At 30.6% G+C, this 21,930-nt stretch overlaps 1 protein-coding gene across 7 annotated transcripts in view; it reads right to left on the bottom strand.

Moving 5' to 3' along the window:
- The window catches only part of LOC127738747 (girdin-like), a 77,298-nt gene that overhangs the window by 16,886 nt on the left and 38,482 nt on the right, over nucleotides 1-21,930 (bottom strand). For 6 of the 7 annotated variants that reach the window (XM_052250086.1, XM_052250087.1, XM_052250088.1 and 3 more), the window contains exons 14-22: nucleotides 17,617-17,744; nucleotides 11,154-11,243; nucleotides 7,585-7,698; nucleotides 6,933-7,056; nucleotides 5,481-6,212; nucleotides 4,453-4,598; nucleotides 4,034-4,120; nucleotides 2,912-2,969; nucleotides 2,617-2,722 (exon numbers count right to left, since the gene is read on the bottom strand). In XM_052250086.1, coding sequence (XP_052106046.1) covers nucleotides 2,617-2,722; nucleotides 2,912-2,969; nucleotides 4,034-4,120; nucleotides 4,453-4,598; nucleotides 5,481-6,212; nucleotides 6,933-7,056; nucleotides 7,585-7,698; nucleotides 11,154-11,243; nucleotides 17,617-17,744 — 1,585 coding nt within the window. Of the gene's footprint in view, nucleotides 1-1,135; nucleotides 1,172-2,616; nucleotides 2,723-2,911; nucleotides 2,970-4,033; nucleotides 4,121-4,452; nucleotides 4,599-5,480; nucleotides 6,213-6,932; nucleotides 7,057-7,584; nucleotides 7,699-11,153; nucleotides 11,244-17,616; nucleotides 17,745-21,930 lie in introns of all 7 variants that reach the window. The other variant, XM_052250090.1, reaches the window with a different exon arrangement.

Here is a 21,930-nt window from a genome sequence, read left to right as displayed (position 1 = left end):
GCTATTGCGCAATACTGTGCAATTGAAGATTTCTTGCTATTGCGCAATACTGTGCAATTGAAGATTTCTTGCTATTGTGCAATACTGTGCAATTGAAAATTTCTTGCTATTGCACAATACTTATTATATAATAATTTACACATCCTGTTTGGTGTGTATCTCCTACCATATCATTATTAAATATAAATCAGAAATAACCAACTTAAAATGGAAAATTTTAAAAGAAAAAAAAAAATCCCCCCCCAAATTTTTTGAACCCTCTTATGATTCATCACCCCCAAACTCAATCCCAGCCTTCCCTTTGTGGTATGGTACCTTGCAGTACAATTTCAGAGAGATCCATACACTTGAACACAAGTTATTGTCTGGAAACTAGAAAAATGCTTATTTTTGGCCCCTTTTTGGCCCCCAATTCCTAAACGTTTCGGGCAATTACCCCCAAACTCAATTCCAGCTTTCCCTTTGTGATATGGAACCTTGTAGTACAATTTCAGAAATATCCAAACACTTGCACACAAGTTATTGTCATGAAACTAGAAAAATGCTTGTTTTTTGCCCCTTTTTTCTAAAATTTTGAGGCAATTACCCCCAAAATCAATTACAGCCTTCCCTTTGTGATATGGAACCTTGTGGTACAATGTCAGAGAGATCCATACACTTACACACAAGTTATTGTCTGGAAGTTACAAAAATGCTTATTTTTGGCCCCTTTTTGGCCCCTAATTCCTTAACTGTTGGTACCATAACCCCCAAAATCAATCCCAACCTTCCTTTCGTGGTATTGAACCTTATGGTAAAATTTCATGGAGATCCATTCACTTAAACTAAAGTAAGAGTGCGAAAACCAATGTGTCTTCGGACGACGACAACGACGCCAACGTCATACCAATATACGACCAAAAAAATTTTAATTTTTGCGGTCGTATAAAAACATAATTCATATTTTCAATATTTGTTTTAAATTCCAAACAAATTATAGTGAAAATCAGCAAAAAAAAACACACTACTGTTATCCAATTTTTTTGTTGAAAGGTGAGAATCTAAAAATAACTTTTATGTAGCCATTCCATTACTTATTATGAACCTCATTACCACCTATTATCAAACTAAGACCTAAATTTGTCCCTACTCTTACCCAGGCCTATGTATGTATACACTTCTTCGTCTCTTACTGAATAAATTATAAGGGAGAATCAAAGTTAATTCAGGAATATAAAATTCAGAACTCAAAATGTTTCAAAAAATGTGTTCATGCGATGGTGGTCTTGATGTGGACATGCACATTATTTTCTTTTTTTGATTTTATGGGTTTAAAACATGCTTCACAACATAAGCTGGTGAATATGTTAGTACATTATATTGTAACAAAAATAATATATGTGTGTCAATATTTGTACAAATGCATAGCTGAAAGCAGAAACACTCAGACCCGATACATATTTCATTGAAAGTTTGTATTTATTGAGACTTTTGATTTTAACAAGAGCTATTTTGGACAGTTATTGATACACAAATTTGCTCATACAATACACTGAACCTTGATTAATCTTGAACTTGAAGGATGATCTTAATTTCAATAGCTATTAACTTTTAAGTAGATTTTACTGAAATTACACATCTGACCCAAACAAATAAATACATGGTTGAAGTGTTTCTATTTTCTAATGTAACATCTTTCATTGACTACTGAATTGCTAGTTACTTGTAACAAAAGTAAAATGCAGCATAGCAATGGAGTACAATGTATACAGTGCAATTGCCTGGTTATTCAGATATTACAAGATTTTGAAAAGTGCTATAACATGTAAAGAGCAAAAAGATTTGAATCATGATGATATAGTACTTGCATATATGTTCAAAAAGAAGAATATTTAGCTTACTTATTAACAAGAAATTATTGAAAGGACTTATAAATCTAATATTGATAAAAGTAAGGATCTTTGACATAAAAGGCTATTCATCTATAAAACAAAAATCTCTCAAAAGTGAGGATTTTTATATCTATTGTGACAAAGGCTTAAAAATCAACAGCAAACCTAGGAAAACTGTAAGAAAAGCTCACAAACTCAAATCCTTAATCCCCAATTTGTGTAAATATGACAATCTAAGTTCTCTATGGAAAAAATAATACATGTATGTCTTTTAGTCCTAAAGCTTCACTAAAATCCAGAGACTGCTTGAGAATAAATGAATAGTTACAAGGATCAATATATCTTTGTCCAAACAGAAACATACTATTACTATGACATTCCATGTATCTGCAGAATCATACAGATGTAATATCTTACATATCAACTTTTTTTCTAAATGAATCCCCATTTTAATAAATGAAAAGCTTGCAAAATTCTGAAGCTTTTGTAATACTGATGCATAATAGGAAGCCTCTGTTACTGTGCAAAACTTGTATAAATGAATATGGTTTGGATCAGAAATACATTGACTTCTCTTTTAATTCTGAACGTCTCCATCAAAACTTTTTGTTGTTCTTTGTAGTGAACAAAATCCTTTATTATAAAAGGGTTATCATCAAAATTTAACTGATGACATTTTTCTATTTTACATACAGACCTATATTTCTGACCCAATACCATTATATCCCAGTGGACAATTACTTACCTGATTTTTTAGCAGAGTCACCATTTTCAGTAATTTCATTAGATCCATGCGAGGTATTATCGGCACTCAGATCTGTCAGGTTGTTTCTACTTTTACTTCTTTGGTTCTGTGAGAGAAAATTGTTCCAAGTTTGTATTAAATATGTAAACACCATTTGAACATTATAACAACTAATGAACGTTACAATAAATAAAGACTTATGGCACATGTGAATTTAATTTTTCTTAAGTATGAAAAATCTGTTAATTTCATTACATTTCTTCTCCCAAAATACTATTAAAATATAATCAAATACCTTTGACACAAATATCTTTGCAGCTTTCCTTGCAATTCTGGCTCCCAAACCTTTATTCCTGTAAAAGTAATACAAAGTATACAAACTTGTAAGCACAATAACGAATATCGAAATCTGGTATTTTTCTCTGCATTCCAGACTAATTGACTGGTCCATAATCTGAATTATTATTTTATCACTTTCAACAACACTTATGTATAAATATGAATAAATATGTGAAGTGTTTTGATTTTCTATCCTGCAGTATCCTCATTGTGTTAAATTTTTAAAAACTGTTTGTTAATAAAGTTTGTTATTATCGCCACAATGCATTTCTTATAATCCTGATATTGAAATAAATCCCCAGCAAAAACTCTTCAATCATAAAACTTATATTCTTATTAGCTCACTTTGTAGAGGTCTTTAATAATATTTTGTCTAAAAGTCAAATAGTCTTCTATTCTACAATTTAGGAACTTCTGAATTCTGAAGGCTCAAATAAAATACAGTAATTTCTATAATCATCATGAATACTAAATACATTCCGGTTTGCTGTCTTATTAAAAATTACATGTGAAATCTCTTTTGCTCACATAAACTATCTCATTCAAAGTATAGGAAATTCCAATGAAATGAACTCAAATAAAATTCAAAGGTCAAAGTTCACATTCACTGAAAATAGTTTAAAGAAATAATGGAACAAAGCTAAACAGATATCATGGTGAGCATAAAGGTTGGGTGCCCGCAGACATGTTTAACCCTGTCACAATCTGTATGTGCCTGTCCCAAGTCAGGAGCCTGTAATTCAGTGGTTTTTGTTTGTTGCTGTATATCATATTTGTTTTTCGTTTATTGTTTTGTACATAAATCAGGCCCTTAGTCTTTTTGTTTGAACTCTTTTTATATTCGTCATTTTGAACCTTTTATAGCTTGCTATGCCAGATGTGTTTTGCTCATTGTTGCAGTGGTACGGTGACCTATAGTTGCTAACTTCTACACCATTGTATCTCTAGTGGGGAGTTGTCTCATGGGAAAACATACCAAATCTTCTTATTTTTATATAACAATTATTACACTCTACAGCTGTTAGATCTAATCAATTGAACAATTTTTTTTTCTAAAAACACAAGTAAATTAACATACTTTTTCTGTGTTTCTTGTCTCTTGTATGCTTCCATTATTTTCTCTTCTAATCTTTCTTTCTGTCTTCTCAGATCACTAAGTCTTTCCCTAAAATAAAATCATCAAAGTTTGAAAATAATATCTCTCTTGATTATACTAAGAGGAATCTTTTCATTTTTTTATGAATCATAGAATTCTTGAAAGATTTCACTGTTTTCCAAGTATGTTGGACAATGTTAGATTTGCAACTTATTAACTCATCTAAACATATTTTTTTTTAAATTGCCAAACACATTTATACTAACTGATGTACAATTCAACCAATGACTAAAACACTACAATTCCTTTAAGTAATAGAATATCAACAAATACAATCAGCATAACTTTGCATAGAATTTTTTGGTATTTGCTGAATTTTCAATACAAACTAGTTCACTTACAAGTAAGACTTCTGTTCCTCAGCAATGGTGTCTTTACTGTTCAATATTTGTGTCAATAATTCAGAGTTTGTATTAAGCAATGCCTGAACCTGCATCAACAAGTTTTTATTATCATCTTCCATTTTCTGGTTTGCTTGGTACAACGACTGCAAATAAATAGTATAAAAATTAATAATTTAGAAGACTAAATACATTTTTGTTTTGCATAATTCATAATCTTTTCCACTAAAAGAAAACAATATTTTTTCTGATACTTAAACATAAACATCTGAATCTTCAAAGTGTCTTTGAGGTATCTGAATCAAACAGTGAAAAGAAATGTAAATTTATCAGGAAACTCCACGTGAAGAAATAAAATATGACTTTTAACGATTGAACACAGAAATAACTAAACATAAAAAAAACAGTGATTTTAATGAGTGCAAAGACAATTTACATCTAAGCACTAACACAGCAATTTTAGCAACCTTAATTATTAAATTAAGATTCTGTTGAAATAAAATACATTTTCTCCCCTACAATGACACATTGTAGTTATTTTATATTCACACTACATTTTAAATTGTACCTTTCACAAATTTAATCAATCTTTTAAGATTCATTTTTATATAACTTAGCAGTATAAAGGGAGAAAACTCAGACAATGAAACTTTTATAAAGGAATCTAAAGTAAAGTTTCTTTTTTTGTTTGTAGCAAGAAAATAAATCCTGTGACCCCAATTTATATTTATAGTTTCTAAAAGCACATGAAAAGAGCTATCTTTTTATATTTTATAATAAAATTCTATCATTTTGGTTTCTTTCTATCTCACAAAATTATTTTTCCATGCATAATCTATACAAAATCTGTCAAATTTTCAAAAGCTATAGCTTTTATATAAAAAAAGCTTAGTGACAGATAATTTTTATTTTGTTTTTGAAAAAAGCAGGATATAAACTACATTTGGACGAATCATTGAAAAATTCTATTATTTTAGATGCCCTCTCCCTCACCTACCTTAATTCAAATAACAGAAATAATGACTTACATCATACTTATTACCCAGATTACTGAGTTCTAATTCCATCTCATGTAACTGATTCTTATAATCATCACATGTCCCACGTAAACTGTTATAGTCTGTTTTTAATTGTTTATGTTCCTTAGATAAATCTAAATAGTCTTTTCTTATTTTTTCATGTTGATTATACACAATGTCATGTTTTTCTCTCATATGATTATATTCCATTTTTAAACTTTCAAATGACTGTAAATCAGCATTAATTTTTTCCTTCTCCTGTACAGACATTCCGTATGAATTGCCATTTCTTTCCTGCAATCGTATTGTCAATTCACGATTTTCATTTTTCAACGATTTGTGTAAAGATTTCAGTGAACCATGTTGTGATATCAAGGCTTCATGTTCACTAGACAATTGTTCATGTAATCTCTGCAGGTCTTCATGATCACCGACAAGCTGTTCGTGTGTCGTCTGCAGCTCTTCGTGTGTTTGTATCAAATGTTGGTGTTCTGACTCCACACGATTTAATTGGTTCTGAAGAAGCTGACACTGACCCTGAAGCGAGGAACACTGAGCTTGTAAAGTAGAATATTCTACTTGTAATTTGGCAATTTGGGACTGAAATGACGAATTTTGTTCCTGGAGTGAGACTGTTTGTGACTGTAACTGACAATTATGTCTGTCAAGTTTCTGAATCTGTTGATTCAATGAATCTGTATGTGACTTCATGTTTTTATTTTCTGTCATTAGTGTGGCATTCTAAAACATGAAATGCATAAATCTTTTATTTGAATTCATATTAGTACAATATTGTTGTGTAAATACAATTTGTACCATTAAATAATTTTGATCTTGTTTAAAAATTTTTGTTATTCTGCAAAATAAAATAATCAATCTCCTTGTGTATTTAACTGAAAGAAAAAGTAAAACTTCTGTTGTTACTTTAAAAAAATTTTTTTAATTTCTGTTTCAGAAACTAAAGTGTAAATTTATAACAAATGCAATCTAAGGAAATCATTATTAAATTTAATAGAACATTCAAGTAAATAGAAGTCTGTGCATATTCATTTATTTTACTTTCAATTCTCCATAAAAATTTCCCTTTCATTTTCCATGAAAAGATATTGATTGCAAAAATCGAAATTGAATTAATTTTCCATTTTGAATAATATAGCACATTTCAATCATATTCCCAGTGACTTCCTGTAAAAAAAAATTATGGAGGATACTGTATCATGCATAGGTTGCAAATTGCAGAATTAGGAGGGAAGAAATGTTTACAAGTCAGTTAAAAACTTGATACAATGTATTGGTTTTTGGACAATGCCTGTACCAAGTCAGGAATGTGACAGTTGTTTTCCAGTCGTTCCATTGGTTAATATAGTCAAGCTTTTGGTTTAGCTATAGACTTCTCCTTTTGAATTTACCATGGAGTTCATTTTTTTATTGCATTCAGCAGGGTGAGACAAAAATACCAACCGTTCTTTCTAAATTTACTAAATGATCTTTAAGGTCTAATATGTCCTTGGTTGGATTATTTTGTGATATATGTGTATTCCTCAGTGCACCTAATGGTCCATGGTATGTTACTTTGGTGCCGTGCCTGGATAAAGAGAAAGACACACATATAATACCTTGAAATAATGCATAAATTTGCAGACTATGTGATATGAATTTAAATAATCAGTTATTTATATCACTGACATATTACAAATCTGTAATAGGATAAAAATGCTCTTTATGATACTGGATGACTATCCATGCCTTCCATGTCAAATCTCATAAAAGGACACTTATTTTAAAAATGACTTACTAATGCTGCATTAACTTTCACTACATCCTTATTTATGAATTTTTGTTTGGTATAGCATATTCATACAGGGTTTGAATAAATGTTGGAATAATCAGTTTTCAAACTGACAAAGTAGGTAGTTGCTTGCCTGTTTACAGTATCAATTAATTTGTTTATGTAAAATACCAGTTGAAAACCTGCTGCCTTTGCTTACAACTGTTCATGGTATTAATTTTTGCAGTATGAATATCATATGTTACTTTATTATCAATGAAGTTTTAGCAGAATACTAAGTCAGGAGTGGAAATTTAAAGTGCCACAAAATGTTATAGTATTTACCTCTCACTCCCCACCGATTCCTCCTCATATCTTTGTTTCAAGGATTCACACTCTCTCTTCAGAATTCTCAGTTCTTCCTGTAGTCTGACATTCCTGTTCTTTGATTCATCCAGCCTAAATGAAAAGTAAAAGTAAGTGCCATTAAAATTTGATTTTGGTCCTGTATATATAATTTTTATATCAAATTAAAATGAAATTAATTACCAATGTATTTTGTGATGTTTTTTGTCTTGGTTTAACAGTAAGATGAACAAAATATGTAAATTAAATGTTATTAAGCAAATTTTTGTAGATTTGAAGTTATAATTTTATTGATTGATTAGTTGATTGTTGGTGTTTAACCCCACTATCAGCACTATTGGCTATATTGTGGCCGTCAGCTTTTATTAGTAGAGGAAGCTGGAAAGAACCACCACAATTTGGCAGAAAACCTAACAATCCTAGTCAAATAAGTTCTAGTTGAATGCACCTCCACATTGGTTCAAACTCACAACCTCAGTGTTGACAGGCTAGTCATACAGTAGATGTACTACTTAAGACCACTTGGCTACTGAGGTCCCATTATTTTATCGAGATACCCCATTACCGATCTATTTAGCCACAATAATGAAAATCATTACTATTTTAGTAAAAGATGCTTTAGATAATTTTCTCTGTCAATTTTGCTTTCTTGGTTCGTATATTCAATTTAGTTTACTTATAAAAACATGGGTAAACTACAGTTGCCTTTAATATCTTGATTCTAAATTTGCCTGCCTCATAAGCGAAATCCTAAACATTCACAATAGGTATAATTACAAGATTCATAATAAAAACTTTTCTGCAACCTTAAAAAAATGTCATGATCTAGTGGAGTTAGGTACACATGTCAAAGGTAATAAGTTTCAATTTCTCAGGGTGTTCATGTGTAAAGGGAGCTAGGATCTCATTCTTTCAAACGTGTTCCTCAACTCTGGCTGCCTCAGACAGTATATGAGTTCATATTAATACATCTAAACTGATGCCCCCCTCAGCAAAATTTATTATAAGCATTATTTTAAGTGCAGAGAGCCTGGCTTTCTACAATATATGTCTTAGAGTTAATGTCTTAAACAGAATATCAAAACAAATTTTACCATATCAAAACATGTTGACCAAAAGATATTTTCACAATAGTTTACAGCTGTGCAACTAATTCTACATTTTATGCCAGTTTAAGGGCTTAATATATATACCTATTCTCCTGTAAATTTATTTAATCTCCTTTGCACTCATAACTAACACTATATGAATGCAAATCAACCTTAATCAATGACGGTAGAAAAAAGTCAACAAATTACTAGGCTTATAAATCAGTTTTGCCAGATGAGTGTTTTATCTCCATAAGACTCGCCAATAAAAACATTTCAAAGGGCAAAGTTGGAAAGCATTGAAAAATAAAAATTCAAAAAAAAATCATGCCACTGAAACATGGCTCAGGCCATCTATGTCTGGGTTGGTAGAAAAACCTTGGGATTTTAAACATTTTAACAATTTACAGAAAATGACTGCATCTATGTAGACTAAATATTTTTCACGACTGCAATTTGATAAAAATGTTCCAATTTGGAATTCCAAATTTAAAAGGGCTTCAGACTAATCAGTATTACATATAATCATGTACTTCTAATGTTCATACTGGTATTGCTAAATAATGACTTTTAATAGCTTTTAAATTTATAATAATGTATCTACAATGATGATTTATGCAACTTAATCAATTTAATGTAGAAAATAATTTCGAGGCCACAAATGTTATTACGTAATTTCATAATTTTATTATTGAAAAAGTTTTGATTTTCCCAGGAAGACTATTCAAAATCTGCAAATTCATCGATCCAGACAACATTAAATAAAATATTTATCTTGGTAAAAAAACCCACTGTTTCATTTCTCATATCCATTTTTCATTCTAATAAACTTACAACAAAGCATAAAATTTGTCAAAGAAATTTGACACTACATGTCAAGCGAAAGATACATTTAACGAAAAAGTATGTAAACCTAATGATTCTGTCCAGTAAACTTTATTATCGATTAAACATCAAATAGGAGGGATTGATTTCTCTTGTGTTTGTGATGTGAAATAGACCAAGAAATAAAAAGGACCACATATGTTGCTATTTAATTCTTATCAATAGATTATTGTAATAAATTGGGTATCAAGGTGACAAATGTCATGAATTATTTCCTGTCGACACAAAAACCTCAAGGATTGGCAGTACAGTTATTACCTGGATATCCGTTGACTTCTGAGGACAAGATCTTAAAATAACTGTGTTTACCATACAAAGTAAACTTCCCTTATTTGCATAACTACACCCAATCAACATTAAATTAACCCCATCAAAATATAGTTTGGGTTGTTTTCATAAGGTTTAAATGTAAAACTTCTTCAGGTTTTTTATCGTAAATGTTCTCTGTATAGCACTACATTTAAAAAGGAAAAGTAGATATTTGAGACCAAATAAGGAAATAAATTTTACGTTGCTAGTATCAGAGAAAGAGACTTAAGAAAAGCTGCATTCACCAAATTTAACATAAATGCATTTACGGTTGTCATGCATAAATGTAATACAAATTTTTCGTAATTATGAAACATTAAATAAATTGAAGGTTTGCAAATTTCTCATTTAAAAGAAACAAAGGTAGAATGAAAATATAGGGATATTGAATAATATCTAGAATTTTCTCTATCACCACAACAATGACACATCTGCAGAAATTCTACATTATAAACATACATTGATTTGCCAAAAGAAGATAAGCAAGGTGGGTCCACCATGCATTAATTTAAACCATCATTAAAACAATTTTATGGAAGACACTGCATATATGCTAATTCTGTTCTGTATAGAAAGTTGTATTATATTTTTTTGTTCTGGCATTGTCAAGAAAATCAAAGTCTTTTAAATATACTTGTTAAAAAAGTTGTGCAGAAAGTTGAAATCTGTTTTTGTAAAATCTATGTCTATTTATATATATGTGTTCCAAATTTTTTCAAGAAAGTCAAACTCTTGTTTCAAGGTTAGTCTAAGAAAGGCTGCTTAGGCAACAACTAGTTCTTTATGCTACAGATTCATTAAATTGGAATCAAAATTAGCAATAAAGCTTGCACTTATTAGGCATTAGTTTCTCCTGATAAAAATAGTGAACAGTATTCATACAATCTAAGTTTCATGTGATAAGGTTTATGCTTTTTTATAAACCTTTTTTTTAATTTCAAGGCTGCTAGTATATGTGGAAGAGTCACAGTCATGAGTTATTTATTGATTTGGGCTTTAGCACCCTTTTCCCATATCAATAGATCCAGCCCAATTTGTCCTTTTTGGAAATAACATCTAGATTCAAATAGTGTGAAGTGACCAAAATGAATGCAGGTAGATGTCTCAAACTATGAGATTATGATGCACCAAAGACAATCAAAGAGTCATATAAATGTTTACCATTAAGCAATTGTCAAGTCTTTCTATTAATGAGGTATGACAATGCTTCAAATTATTCACATGCAAATGAGCAAAGGTAAGAAGTAAAAGCCAGAAAGTGCCTACCTGCTCTGTAAAGACAAAATCTTGTCCTCTTTGATTTCCATGTTTTTCACTAATGCTTCTTCCATCATGTTCTCTAAGGCTTTGTACCGACTGAAAAATAAATAAAACAATTACAACAGAAATTACGAAAGTATTTAAACATCAAAGTAAAGAACCAAGCTGTCTAACTTGTAAGCTCTCTCCAGATTTCGTACAAAAAAAAAAGGAAAATCAGCACAAAACCATATATCAAAATGTTGGTTTATTAGACCAATAGTTTCTTCATGAAGATATACAATATCAACACAAAGAAAAATGCATACTATTTATATGCATATGTTACATATTAAATCCATTTTTGGATATATATTGATGAAAAAGATGAAAAAAAAAAATTATTTCTTTAAAATCTTAAAATTGATGCTAATCATAAGAAACTAATGCTTTTTGGTATTTAATAATATATGCATATATATTAAAAAAGATATGACGGAGAAACTGACTTCAATCGAGTAAAGTTAAAGCCAATAATTTTAATTCCTCCAGTCATAAAACGCTATTTACATATCAATAAGAGAAAAGGGATGTGGGGCATATTGTTGGGTTCAAGTCAATAAGACAGCAAACCAACAGCACAAAAAAAATCCATAAATATCATGAATGTACATGTATTCTTTTATGAAACTTTGTGATCAGACTTTTTGCATCTTTTTCAAAATTTCTGACGTAAACTAAAAAATTCAGCTTGCTAGTTTGTGTTTAATTCATATCCCATCAATGTTGTAGAATTGAATATGAAATATTTAACTATTTAATCAACCTATTGACTTACACAATGACAATTTCTTTAAGCATTTCAAAATCAACATCTTCAGGATTAGGTAAAGACCATTCATTATTTGATTTTTCATCTGACTTTTCAGATTTGACAGATTTATTTGAACTGATACTAGATACATTGTCAGCTTCCAGCTCATTGTTGTCCTCATCTATGCTTGAATAATTATAATCATATTCTTTTAAGTCTAATAAATCTAGGTCATTACAATTTGAGGAATTAGGAATTTCTCTATTTTCAAAATTATTTGATATATTGCATCCTGAATTCCTTAATGCTTGACTTTGTTCTGTTTTTAGATCTTCAGACTGCCTACTTCCTGGATTTTCAGTAATGTGAGTATTATCTGTTTCCTTGTTTGCAAAGTTATTACTGGTACCCAGACTTCCTGCTTCTATCAGTAAAGGTTCCTCTGAAGTGTTTGGATCTGACCTCTCTGTATCTAAGGACTGATTGATTGATACATAAAAACAACATTGTTCATCATCAGTTTTATGAGTTTCCAATTTTTTCACGTTGATCAATTCATTTTTATTTCCATTATTATCCATAATCCCATCATGGTTTCTATGGATACCATCTTCAAATGACACATTATCATCACAATCTTCTTCAGGACTCTCAAACAAAGTCAACTCTTCTAAATCAGAATCAAAAGGATAAGAAACAGCATTATCTTGATTAAGTGAATTTGTAAATGTTTCCCTCCTACTTCTTGCTTCTGGGTCACTATAAGAACAGTACTGAAGATTCCTGTAACCATCTGTTAGATTATGACCATTAAATTCCATACTGTTTCTATGATAGTGTACATCATGGTCACTAGAAGTACTCATTTGGGAACAATATCTAGAGTTAATATAATCAGCAGCATAGTTTATATTAGTTCTTCTATAGTCAACATCACAGTCACTAGCAGTACTTGTCCTAGAACAAAATTCAGCTTTGCCATGATTGACAGCACGGTCATGAGAGTTTCTTCTATTTCTTCTGTAGTCCACATCACAGTCACTCATCTGAGAATAGTTTCCCGAGTTCCTGTAATCAGTAGACCCATTCTGATATGTAATATAACCTACATTACCTGGACTAAGGTCTACATCGTTTCTACCACAGTCCACATCTTCTTCAATTGAAGTGCTTGTCTGAGTGCAATACTTCTGTTTTTGATTTTGTGCTGTATTTTTTCGTATCACACTATAGTTTCTACTCTCTTCAGACAAGTCGAGACTTTTTGAATTTCTATTAAAGATGGTGCTGCTGTCTAAGGAATACCTCTTTTTGAAAACATTTTGATTTTCATCCTGTTTATACCGTTTAAATGGGACATTAGCACACCAAGTTTCAGTATCAGAACAGTAATTATCCACTCCATTCATCGTATTTTTACTACCGTCTACCCTTTGGCTACACCAGGGGTACTTATGTATAGAATTCCTTATTCCATTACCACTGTAATCTGAACTATTTCGAGTAGAGATAATTTGTGATTTTTTTCCACTTATGCTATCATATTCACCCTTCACCTGGGCTGGTATCTGATAAGTCTGCACATCATGTGCATTTCCATTTGGAAGTCCTTCAGGGTTATCAGCCCTATTTATCTCCAAACCGGTATCATCTACCATGCCATACTTTGATAAAATTTGGTCTAATTCACTCTCTAAGTTAAAGCTTTGTCTTTGCCTTCCAAGTTTCTTATCAAACATTTCTGGAGTGTGACTAGCAATATTATTTGATGCAGCAACACTGTGTCTATAACCACTATATCTTATATCCATTTTAACTAAATTTGCTCATCTAATGTTACAAATGTCTACTACCTTTTCTTTAAAATTTCCAAGTCAAACACTTTCAATCCAGTTCATTTAATTCATTAACTGTCAAAAGGATTTAAATTTGAGAAAAAAACATCATATAGTCCTTTAATCACTTTGTAAAAATCTACGCAAAAAGTGACCAGTTTCTGACAACCAGATGTCCTTCTATTTTAAATTCTGGAATAAATTTCTAAAGTACTTATTTAAATTCCCAAATCAAACATTTAATTCCAATCCATTTGGTATTCATTAGTTATCACTATGCTGTAACAACTAAATGAAGCTGTATTCAATGCTAATCCTTTCACAAAACCTAACCATACAATTCTAAAGTGGTAATAAAAGTTCTGTAATAATCATAGAACCATGTCCTATTATTTTATTGATTTTTTCCAGGGAAACTCTCTGTCCAGAATAATTTTCCAACCGATAATTAGGTCCATTAAGTATCCAATTTCATATATAAACATTAAATGAAAATATCTTTCTACATGTATGTCACTTCATTCCTTTTTCAAGATAGATCAATGAATTGTAGGACCATACAGTTTCTTAACACATAAAACTTGGGTCAATAAATCATAAACCACGACATATCTCATTACACTGTATAAGGAATAGTTTTTCTAACGGAAACATTTCTGTGTTATTCCACGTGCTTTTTATTTAAATAAGCATAACATATTATAAATTAACATCCTGTCCATAAGTAGCGTGGGTGATACTCCCAGCTGTTCAACTATCATAACCTTATACAAATCAATATCTCCAAAACTAAACTTTGGAGCAAACTTTTAAAAATCAATTGAATTTCATTCAAACTTTTTTCTGAACTCAGCAGAAAATATTACATAAATTTTAATCAATTCTCTGACGGTATGGCTTTATAAAGTCTTTACGCAACTTTAGATTTTTTATATTGAATTTCAATGGAATAATGTTTAATATGTATGTAAAGTTAACAAAAAGTTTTCCTAAGACTTCTAGAAGACAAAACATTAAAGCATTAAAATGTTGCCACCCCTGTTGACAAACTTGATGGGAAAAATAAATAAAGCACATAATTAAATATTTAACAATATATAAACTTCAATTACAAACAAATGAATTTTATCTATGTTATTTAATAACGTGTATCGGTGCATAATAACTGTTTTTATCCTTTAAAACATTTTACATTTAAGAATGAATCAGATCTCCCTGAGAAAATTTAATACTATAAAATACCTGAATTATTTGTAATGTATCATTATAAATGTTGCAAAATGAATGGTGATGTACTCAAATTTATCACCTCTAATATAAAGTATGTTTGCAATAGTTTAAATGCACAATGGACGAAGATCTAACAGACAATTTAAATTCTGAGATTTTTTTCAGACAATATTTTCAATTATTTCTTATGTAAAAAGGGGGATGTGAATTTAGAGGTCACTGTATAGATGATAATGGAGAAATCAATTTTATTTTATCTATTTTTGCAAGGATTTTACTTTTAAAAGGTAGAAATTGGGTTAAGCAAATAACTTGAAATATTAATTTTTTTTAACAAAATGGTGTAAAAATAAACACATAGAAAATTAAAATCTTTTTTGTGCACTCATTGTGAGAAAGATTTATATTTTTCAAACCATTTAAAACTTAAAAATTTTAAATGAAGCACAGCTATATATTTTTATCTTAAATGATTGTGGAAAAGGAGAAATAAATATAGCGTCATTTTAAGTCAAAACATGTATATAAATGTATCATGAGCCCTTTTGCAAATACATTATCCACACAGAAGTTCATATATTAATGACGTAAAATAAAATGTACACCACAGAAGATATGTTAAGCTCACATCTATCTTACTCTGACGTTTAGGGTTGTAACAAAATATCAAAATGTTGCAAATCAGGGTATGCTTAAATTTCCATTCCATCTAGTGCAAATTTGGACCACATGTTAAAGTGCACTTACATAGGTAACAGTAGTGTCAGGGGTCTATTTTAACAATAACAAGCATATTCCCCCTCTTAATACATTAGTTAATATATCAGAAGTAGAGGTAAATCCCTTCAACATTTTCTTAAAAGATGATAGTAAAATACAGTCTGCATCAAAATCTTAAGTTAACATAACCTTTGAAGGACAAATTAGCAAATTTTTAGTCAATTAGTCATTGTCATTACAGGTACCTCTACTTTTAATTCTAGTAAAAGTGAAAACCCCAAAACTTCAAATGTAAGATGTTATAGACCAGTTTGCTTAAAATTTTAAAAGCTGTTACGCAGATTGAATCATTTTTTACAGATGACACATAAATGTCAGATGGCAGTAGAAGTCAAGCTTAGTGACAATGTTCCAATATGTCAGATAAATTATATAACTATATATACAAAGTATTTTTATACAACTTTTTATGAAATCTCAACTAAAGACAAAAATAAATATGCCTCCAGACAACGTACTAGTTCATTCAAATGGCAATATTTTCTTTTTAATTTTAAATGATTTTGTTTTTTTTAAATCTGCATGATACTATTTTTAACCCAAACTGACTATTCAGTATATTTTTTTTACTGAAACTGCACTGGTGAAATAATGTTTGTTCATCCCCAGCATTGCATGCAAATACCTTTTTCAAAATCTCATTTCTAAAATTGTATTTGATGAAAAGTCTGAGATCTCAAGGTCATGATATCTTATGTTATATCATGTGTGCATCTTTTTATTATTATAGTTTCTCACACACTTCATGCAAAAAAAAGTTTCATTCCTTACTCTCCTAAATGAACTTTCTCTTTCATACTGTTCCTTTTTCTTTGAAAGAGAAAGTAGTAAAATTATGGAACTTCTCATAAAATTACTCAAATCCTGATTTCTACCTTTCAATCAACTAAAAACCCCATAACTTGGAAACTTAAAATCTACAATTTATAAAAACAAGAGAGCTCACGTCAATAGATATAAACAATTCACCAAAGTTTCATGCAAATTGATTGAGGCGTTTTTGTATTATTGTCTGACATGTTGACGACGGATGGACAGATAACGGTATACCATAATACATCCGGTAAACGGGCGTATAAAAAAAATCCTGATTTTTCGCAGGCTCACGTATACCTTGACCACAGGATATATATCCCTATACAAGAGATTACCCATATTAGCTTCCTACTTAAACCTCAGTAGGAACCCTAAATAAAGAAGCCAGATCTAGGATGCAAAACTAAGTACAAAGAGAAGAAACAATATAAGTTTCCTTAAAATCTGTTGTCTCTTTGAGGAGTTGTGGATTGAAAGGGACATAACTCAAGAACAGTAAAAGTGACGCCACCCAAATTCAAATTTGATCGGAGTTTTGTGGTAAAAAGCAATGTGCTCAAGTTTCATAACATTTGGTTGAAGCAAACTTGTTAGTGAAACGAAAAATTCAGCAATTTTTCCATTTGTAAAAGTCATAACTCTAGAACGGTGAAAGTGACGCCACCCAAATTCCAACTTGATCTGTGTTTCGTGGTAATAAGCATTGTGTATAAGTTTCATAACATTTGGTTGAGGCAAACTAAAGTTAGAGAACAGAAACCAATTTAGGGATGTATGTACATACAGTTTACAAAGGGACATAACTCAAGAACGGTGAAATTGATGCCATCCAAATTCACACTTGATCTGTGTTTGGTAGTAATAATCATTGTGTATAAGTTTCATATCATTTGGTTGAGGCAAACTAAAGTTAGAGAACAGAAACTAATTTTAAAACATACGGATTGCATAACTAGTGTTTATCCTGAATGTGTTCTATCATCCCCCTTAATATACGATATACAATATAACTTACTTGTCATCTTGTGAGTGTTCAGCCATCACTAACTTTTCCTTGTTGATACCAACTCTTTCTAACTCCCCATTCAACTTTTCTAGTTCATTGCTCAACTGCTGACTTTTAATCTTTTCATTAACCAATTCCTAAAACAAAACAAAAGTATACATCATATCATATAATAACAAGACCAATACCATGTCTGGACCTGTGTCACTGCATGCAATCGATTGAGGTAACATGTATACAATATAATACTGAAGCATAACTGATCATTCCCTAAAATCATTAGACTCTAAAGCCAAGAAAACATTGGTGACCTTGTATGAGTGTTGCAAAATTTCAGACTATTAGCTGCTTTGCAGATGCTAAAATTGCTTACTAACTAAAACTCAGCTTATCAAGCTGCAGACCAAATATAAATCATTCCAATCTGATTAAAATACCGATTCTGTGTTCAAAGATCTGACAACACTCCATTTCACTTTCTGTTCTGGTAATGATTACATTTTTGAAGGTGTTTATTATTTCGAAAGGTCTTTAAAACAGAGAGTAGAGTGGATTCTTGTAATAGAAGCCAAGAAAAGTTTGAATTAAATTTTCATTATTCAATGAGTGTTGTAAAATTTCAAATTATCTGCAAACAGGAAGTGGTTGCATGGCAGATGTAAAATTGCTTACACTCTACAACTGAACACTTTCAAGCTACAGATCAAATATAAAATTATTCCCTTCCAAAGAGGTCATAAAATTTTCCTTGTTCTGTAAGTAGTGTTGTAAAAATTCAAGTCATGAGAATAGCCCTCACTAGCACTTTAGAACAGGTGAGTGAAAAAGGATGAAAAAAAAAATACCAGAACTAACTTCCTCTGTACAAAACAATTTTGAAAAAGATGAAGGGTCCTCTTCATCTCATAGTATGTCTAAATATTATAATTGGATGGAAAGAAATATTAAAATTAATAAAAGGCTTCGCTGGGGCACAGCTTGATACGACCGCAGAGGTCGAACCCTGAACAGTTGGGGCAAGTATGGACACAACATTCAAGCTTGATACAGCTCTGAATTTGGATTGTTATTAAATATTTGACACAGCATAGGTTTCTGACACAGAAAGAATGTGGTCTAAGAACTTGAATTTTTTTAATTTACCTATTATGGTCCAATGTCCAAAATCAAAATACATGGTTAGATTCAGCATATCAAAGAACCCAATATATTCAATTTTTGTTAAAATCAAACAAAGTTTAATTTTGGACCCCAACTTGGTCAAACTTGAAAACTGGGCCCATAATCAAAAATCTAAACACATGTTTAGATTCAGCCTATCAAAGAACCCCAAGAATTCAATTTTTGCTAAAATCAAACTAAGTTTAATTTTGGACCCTTTGGACCTTAATGTAGACCAATTTAAAAAACGGGACTTAAAATTAAAAATCTAAATACACGGTTAGATTTGGAATATCAAAGAACCCCAATAATTCAATTTTTGATGAAATCAAACAAAGTTTAATTTTGGACCCTTTTGACCTCAATATGAACCAATTTGATAGCGGGGCACACAAATAAAAAATCTAAATTCATGGTTAGATTCAGCATATCAAAGAACCCCATATATTCAATTTTTGTTGAAATCAAAAAAAGTTTAATTTTGGACCCCAACTTGGACCAACTTGAAAACTGGGCCCATAATCAAAAATCTAAACACATGTTTAGATTCAGCATATCAAAGAACCCCAAGAATTCAATTATGTTAAAATCAAACTAAGTTTAATTTTGGACCCTTTGGACCTCAATGAAGACCAATTTAAAAAACGGGACCCAAATTAAAAATCTAAAAACACGGTTAGATTTGGCATATCAAAGAACCCCAATAATTAAATTTTTAATGAAATCAAACAAAGTTTAATTTTGGACCCTTTTGACCTTAATATGAACCAATTTGATAACGGGGTCCACAAATAAAAAATCTAAATACATGGTTAGATTCAGCATATCAAAGAACCCCATATATTCAATTTTTGTTGAAATCAAACAAAGTTTAATTTTGGACCCCAATTTGGACCACCTTGAAAACTGGGCCAAAAATCAAAAATCTAAATACATGTTTAGATTCAGCATATCAAAGAACCTCATATATTCAATTTTTGCTAAAATCAAACAAAGTTTAATTTTGGACCCTTTGGACCTTAATGTAGACCAATTTGAAAACTGGACCCAAAATTAAAAATCTAAATACACTGTTAGATTCGGCATAACAAATAAATAAATATGATCAAAGATTTTACAAATCTAATGCGCCATACTGTGCAATTAAAGATTACTTCTTAAAATTTTTCAATATTTGAAATTTGAAAAAAAAATAATATTTGAAGAATAATTCTTTTTAATTTCTGAAATCTGAAATGAGAAAAAATTGACCTCCCACAATTTCTTTTTATCCCCCCCCCCCTTTTTTCCCCAAAAAAATTCTTTCCCTCAAGATATGGTCATAATCTCAATTCAAATTTCCAATGGAGTTGGCAACCATAATTACCTATTTAAATTTACCATAGTGCTAGCTTAATCTTTTTTATAATAGAATTAAAAATATAGTGTCAAATCTTTCATATGGATTTTTTTGTAAAAAAAAAAGATGCAACATTTGCAGATATTTTTACTGGTCTTCCTTTATAAATATGCATTTCTTTAAACATAATTTAAAAGCAGTGTAAGGGAAGTAACCAAAACGTTGTATTTGGATTACCTCCCTTACACTGTTTTAAATTATCTTTATTGTTCATTAACCATTACTTTATACATAATTTAAAAGCAGTGTAAGGGAGATAATTTCAATGATGTATTTGATTTATCTCCCTTACACTGCTTTAAATTATGTTTTGTACTAAAGTATTTGTCCATTAACCAGGACAACCTTGTTTTTCCCCCTTTTTTGCCCCTAATTCCTAAACGGTTTGAGCCATAACCCCCCAAAGCAAATCCTAACCATCCCTTTGTGGTATGGAAACTTGTAGTATAATTTCAGAGAGATCCATACACCCTTCCACAGTTATTGTCTGGAAACTAGAAAATGCTTATTTTTGGCCCCTTTTTGGCCCCTAATTCCTTAACTGTTGGTACCATAACCCCCAAAATCAATCCCAACCTTCCTTTTGTGGTATTTAACCTTATGGTAAAATTTCAAAAAGATCCATTCACTTAAACTAAAGTTAGAGTGCGAAAACCAATGTGTCTTCGGACGACGACGACGACGACGCCAACGTCATACCAATATACGACCACAAAATTTTTTTGCGGTCGTATAAAAATCATGTTTCATAAATTTCAGTTGACTTTTTAATAAAGTATTGGGCTTGGCTCTTTTCTACCCAGGCTTTGCTTAATCATTTGTTGCCAGTCCTGGCCAAAAATTTTTAGAATGGCCAAGGTCATATCATCAAAATCAAAGGAACAAAATTTAATCTATCATATCACTATGTAAAATTCTAACTTTGCAAACTCAAGTTTTCCTTTTAAGCAAAGCAGCAACCAACATATATTTTGTACTGAAGTAAAAATGATTTGCCAAATTTAAAAGAAAGCATAGCTCTAAATATCTTTATTTAGTTATAAATCCATAGTGTTAAACTTTAATATTAAGCAACTTTAAAATCTAAAATTACAAAATCCATGACAATGCATTAATTCAATTTGAATTTAAAATTCTATAATAACAAAATTCATGACCATGCACTATTTAGAAACATCAAACTCTAAAACGAAACCCACTATCAAATTTGTACCCCAATAAAGGCAAAGAGTTTCATTGCTCAAAAAGTAATTTATTTGTGATCAGCAAATATGTTTTGATTAGGCCAAACCAAGCAGCTTTTAGCCCCTTATCTTCAAATTATTTGTCATTGATTCTTGAAGCTCTGAAAAAATTCTGCAAACATTGAAGTGTTACACAAGAGTGCACACGCTGAAATGTCTCGCCTTCTTTACTAATCATTGATATTATGTTGATAGTCCTAAATATAAAGCTTTATTACAACTGTCACATAAACTTAACATTAACCAAGTAAACTAAACATTGACCAATGAACCATGAAAATGAGGTCAAGGTCAGATGAACCATGCTAGGCAGGCATGTACATACATTCCATACAACAAATATAGTTGACCTATTGCTTATAGTTTAAGAAAAACAGACCAAAACACAAAAACTTAACACTGAGCAATGAACCTTGAAAATGAGGTCACGGTCAAATAAAACCTGCGTGACTGACATATAGATCATAAAATATTTCCATACACCAAATATAGTTGAACTATTGCATATAGTATTAGAAA

Source organism: Mytilus californianus, unplaced genomic scaffold, assembly GCF_021869535.1.
Source record: "Mytilus californianus isolate M0D057914Y unplaced genomic scaffold, xbMytCali1.0.p SCAF_4, whole genome shotgun sequence".
Taxonomy (NCBI): domain Eukaryota; kingdom Metazoa; phylum Mollusca; class Bivalvia; order Mytilida; family Mytilidae; genus Mytilus; species Mytilus californianus.
This window is presented reverse-complemented; position numbering and strand designations above follow the sequence as displayed.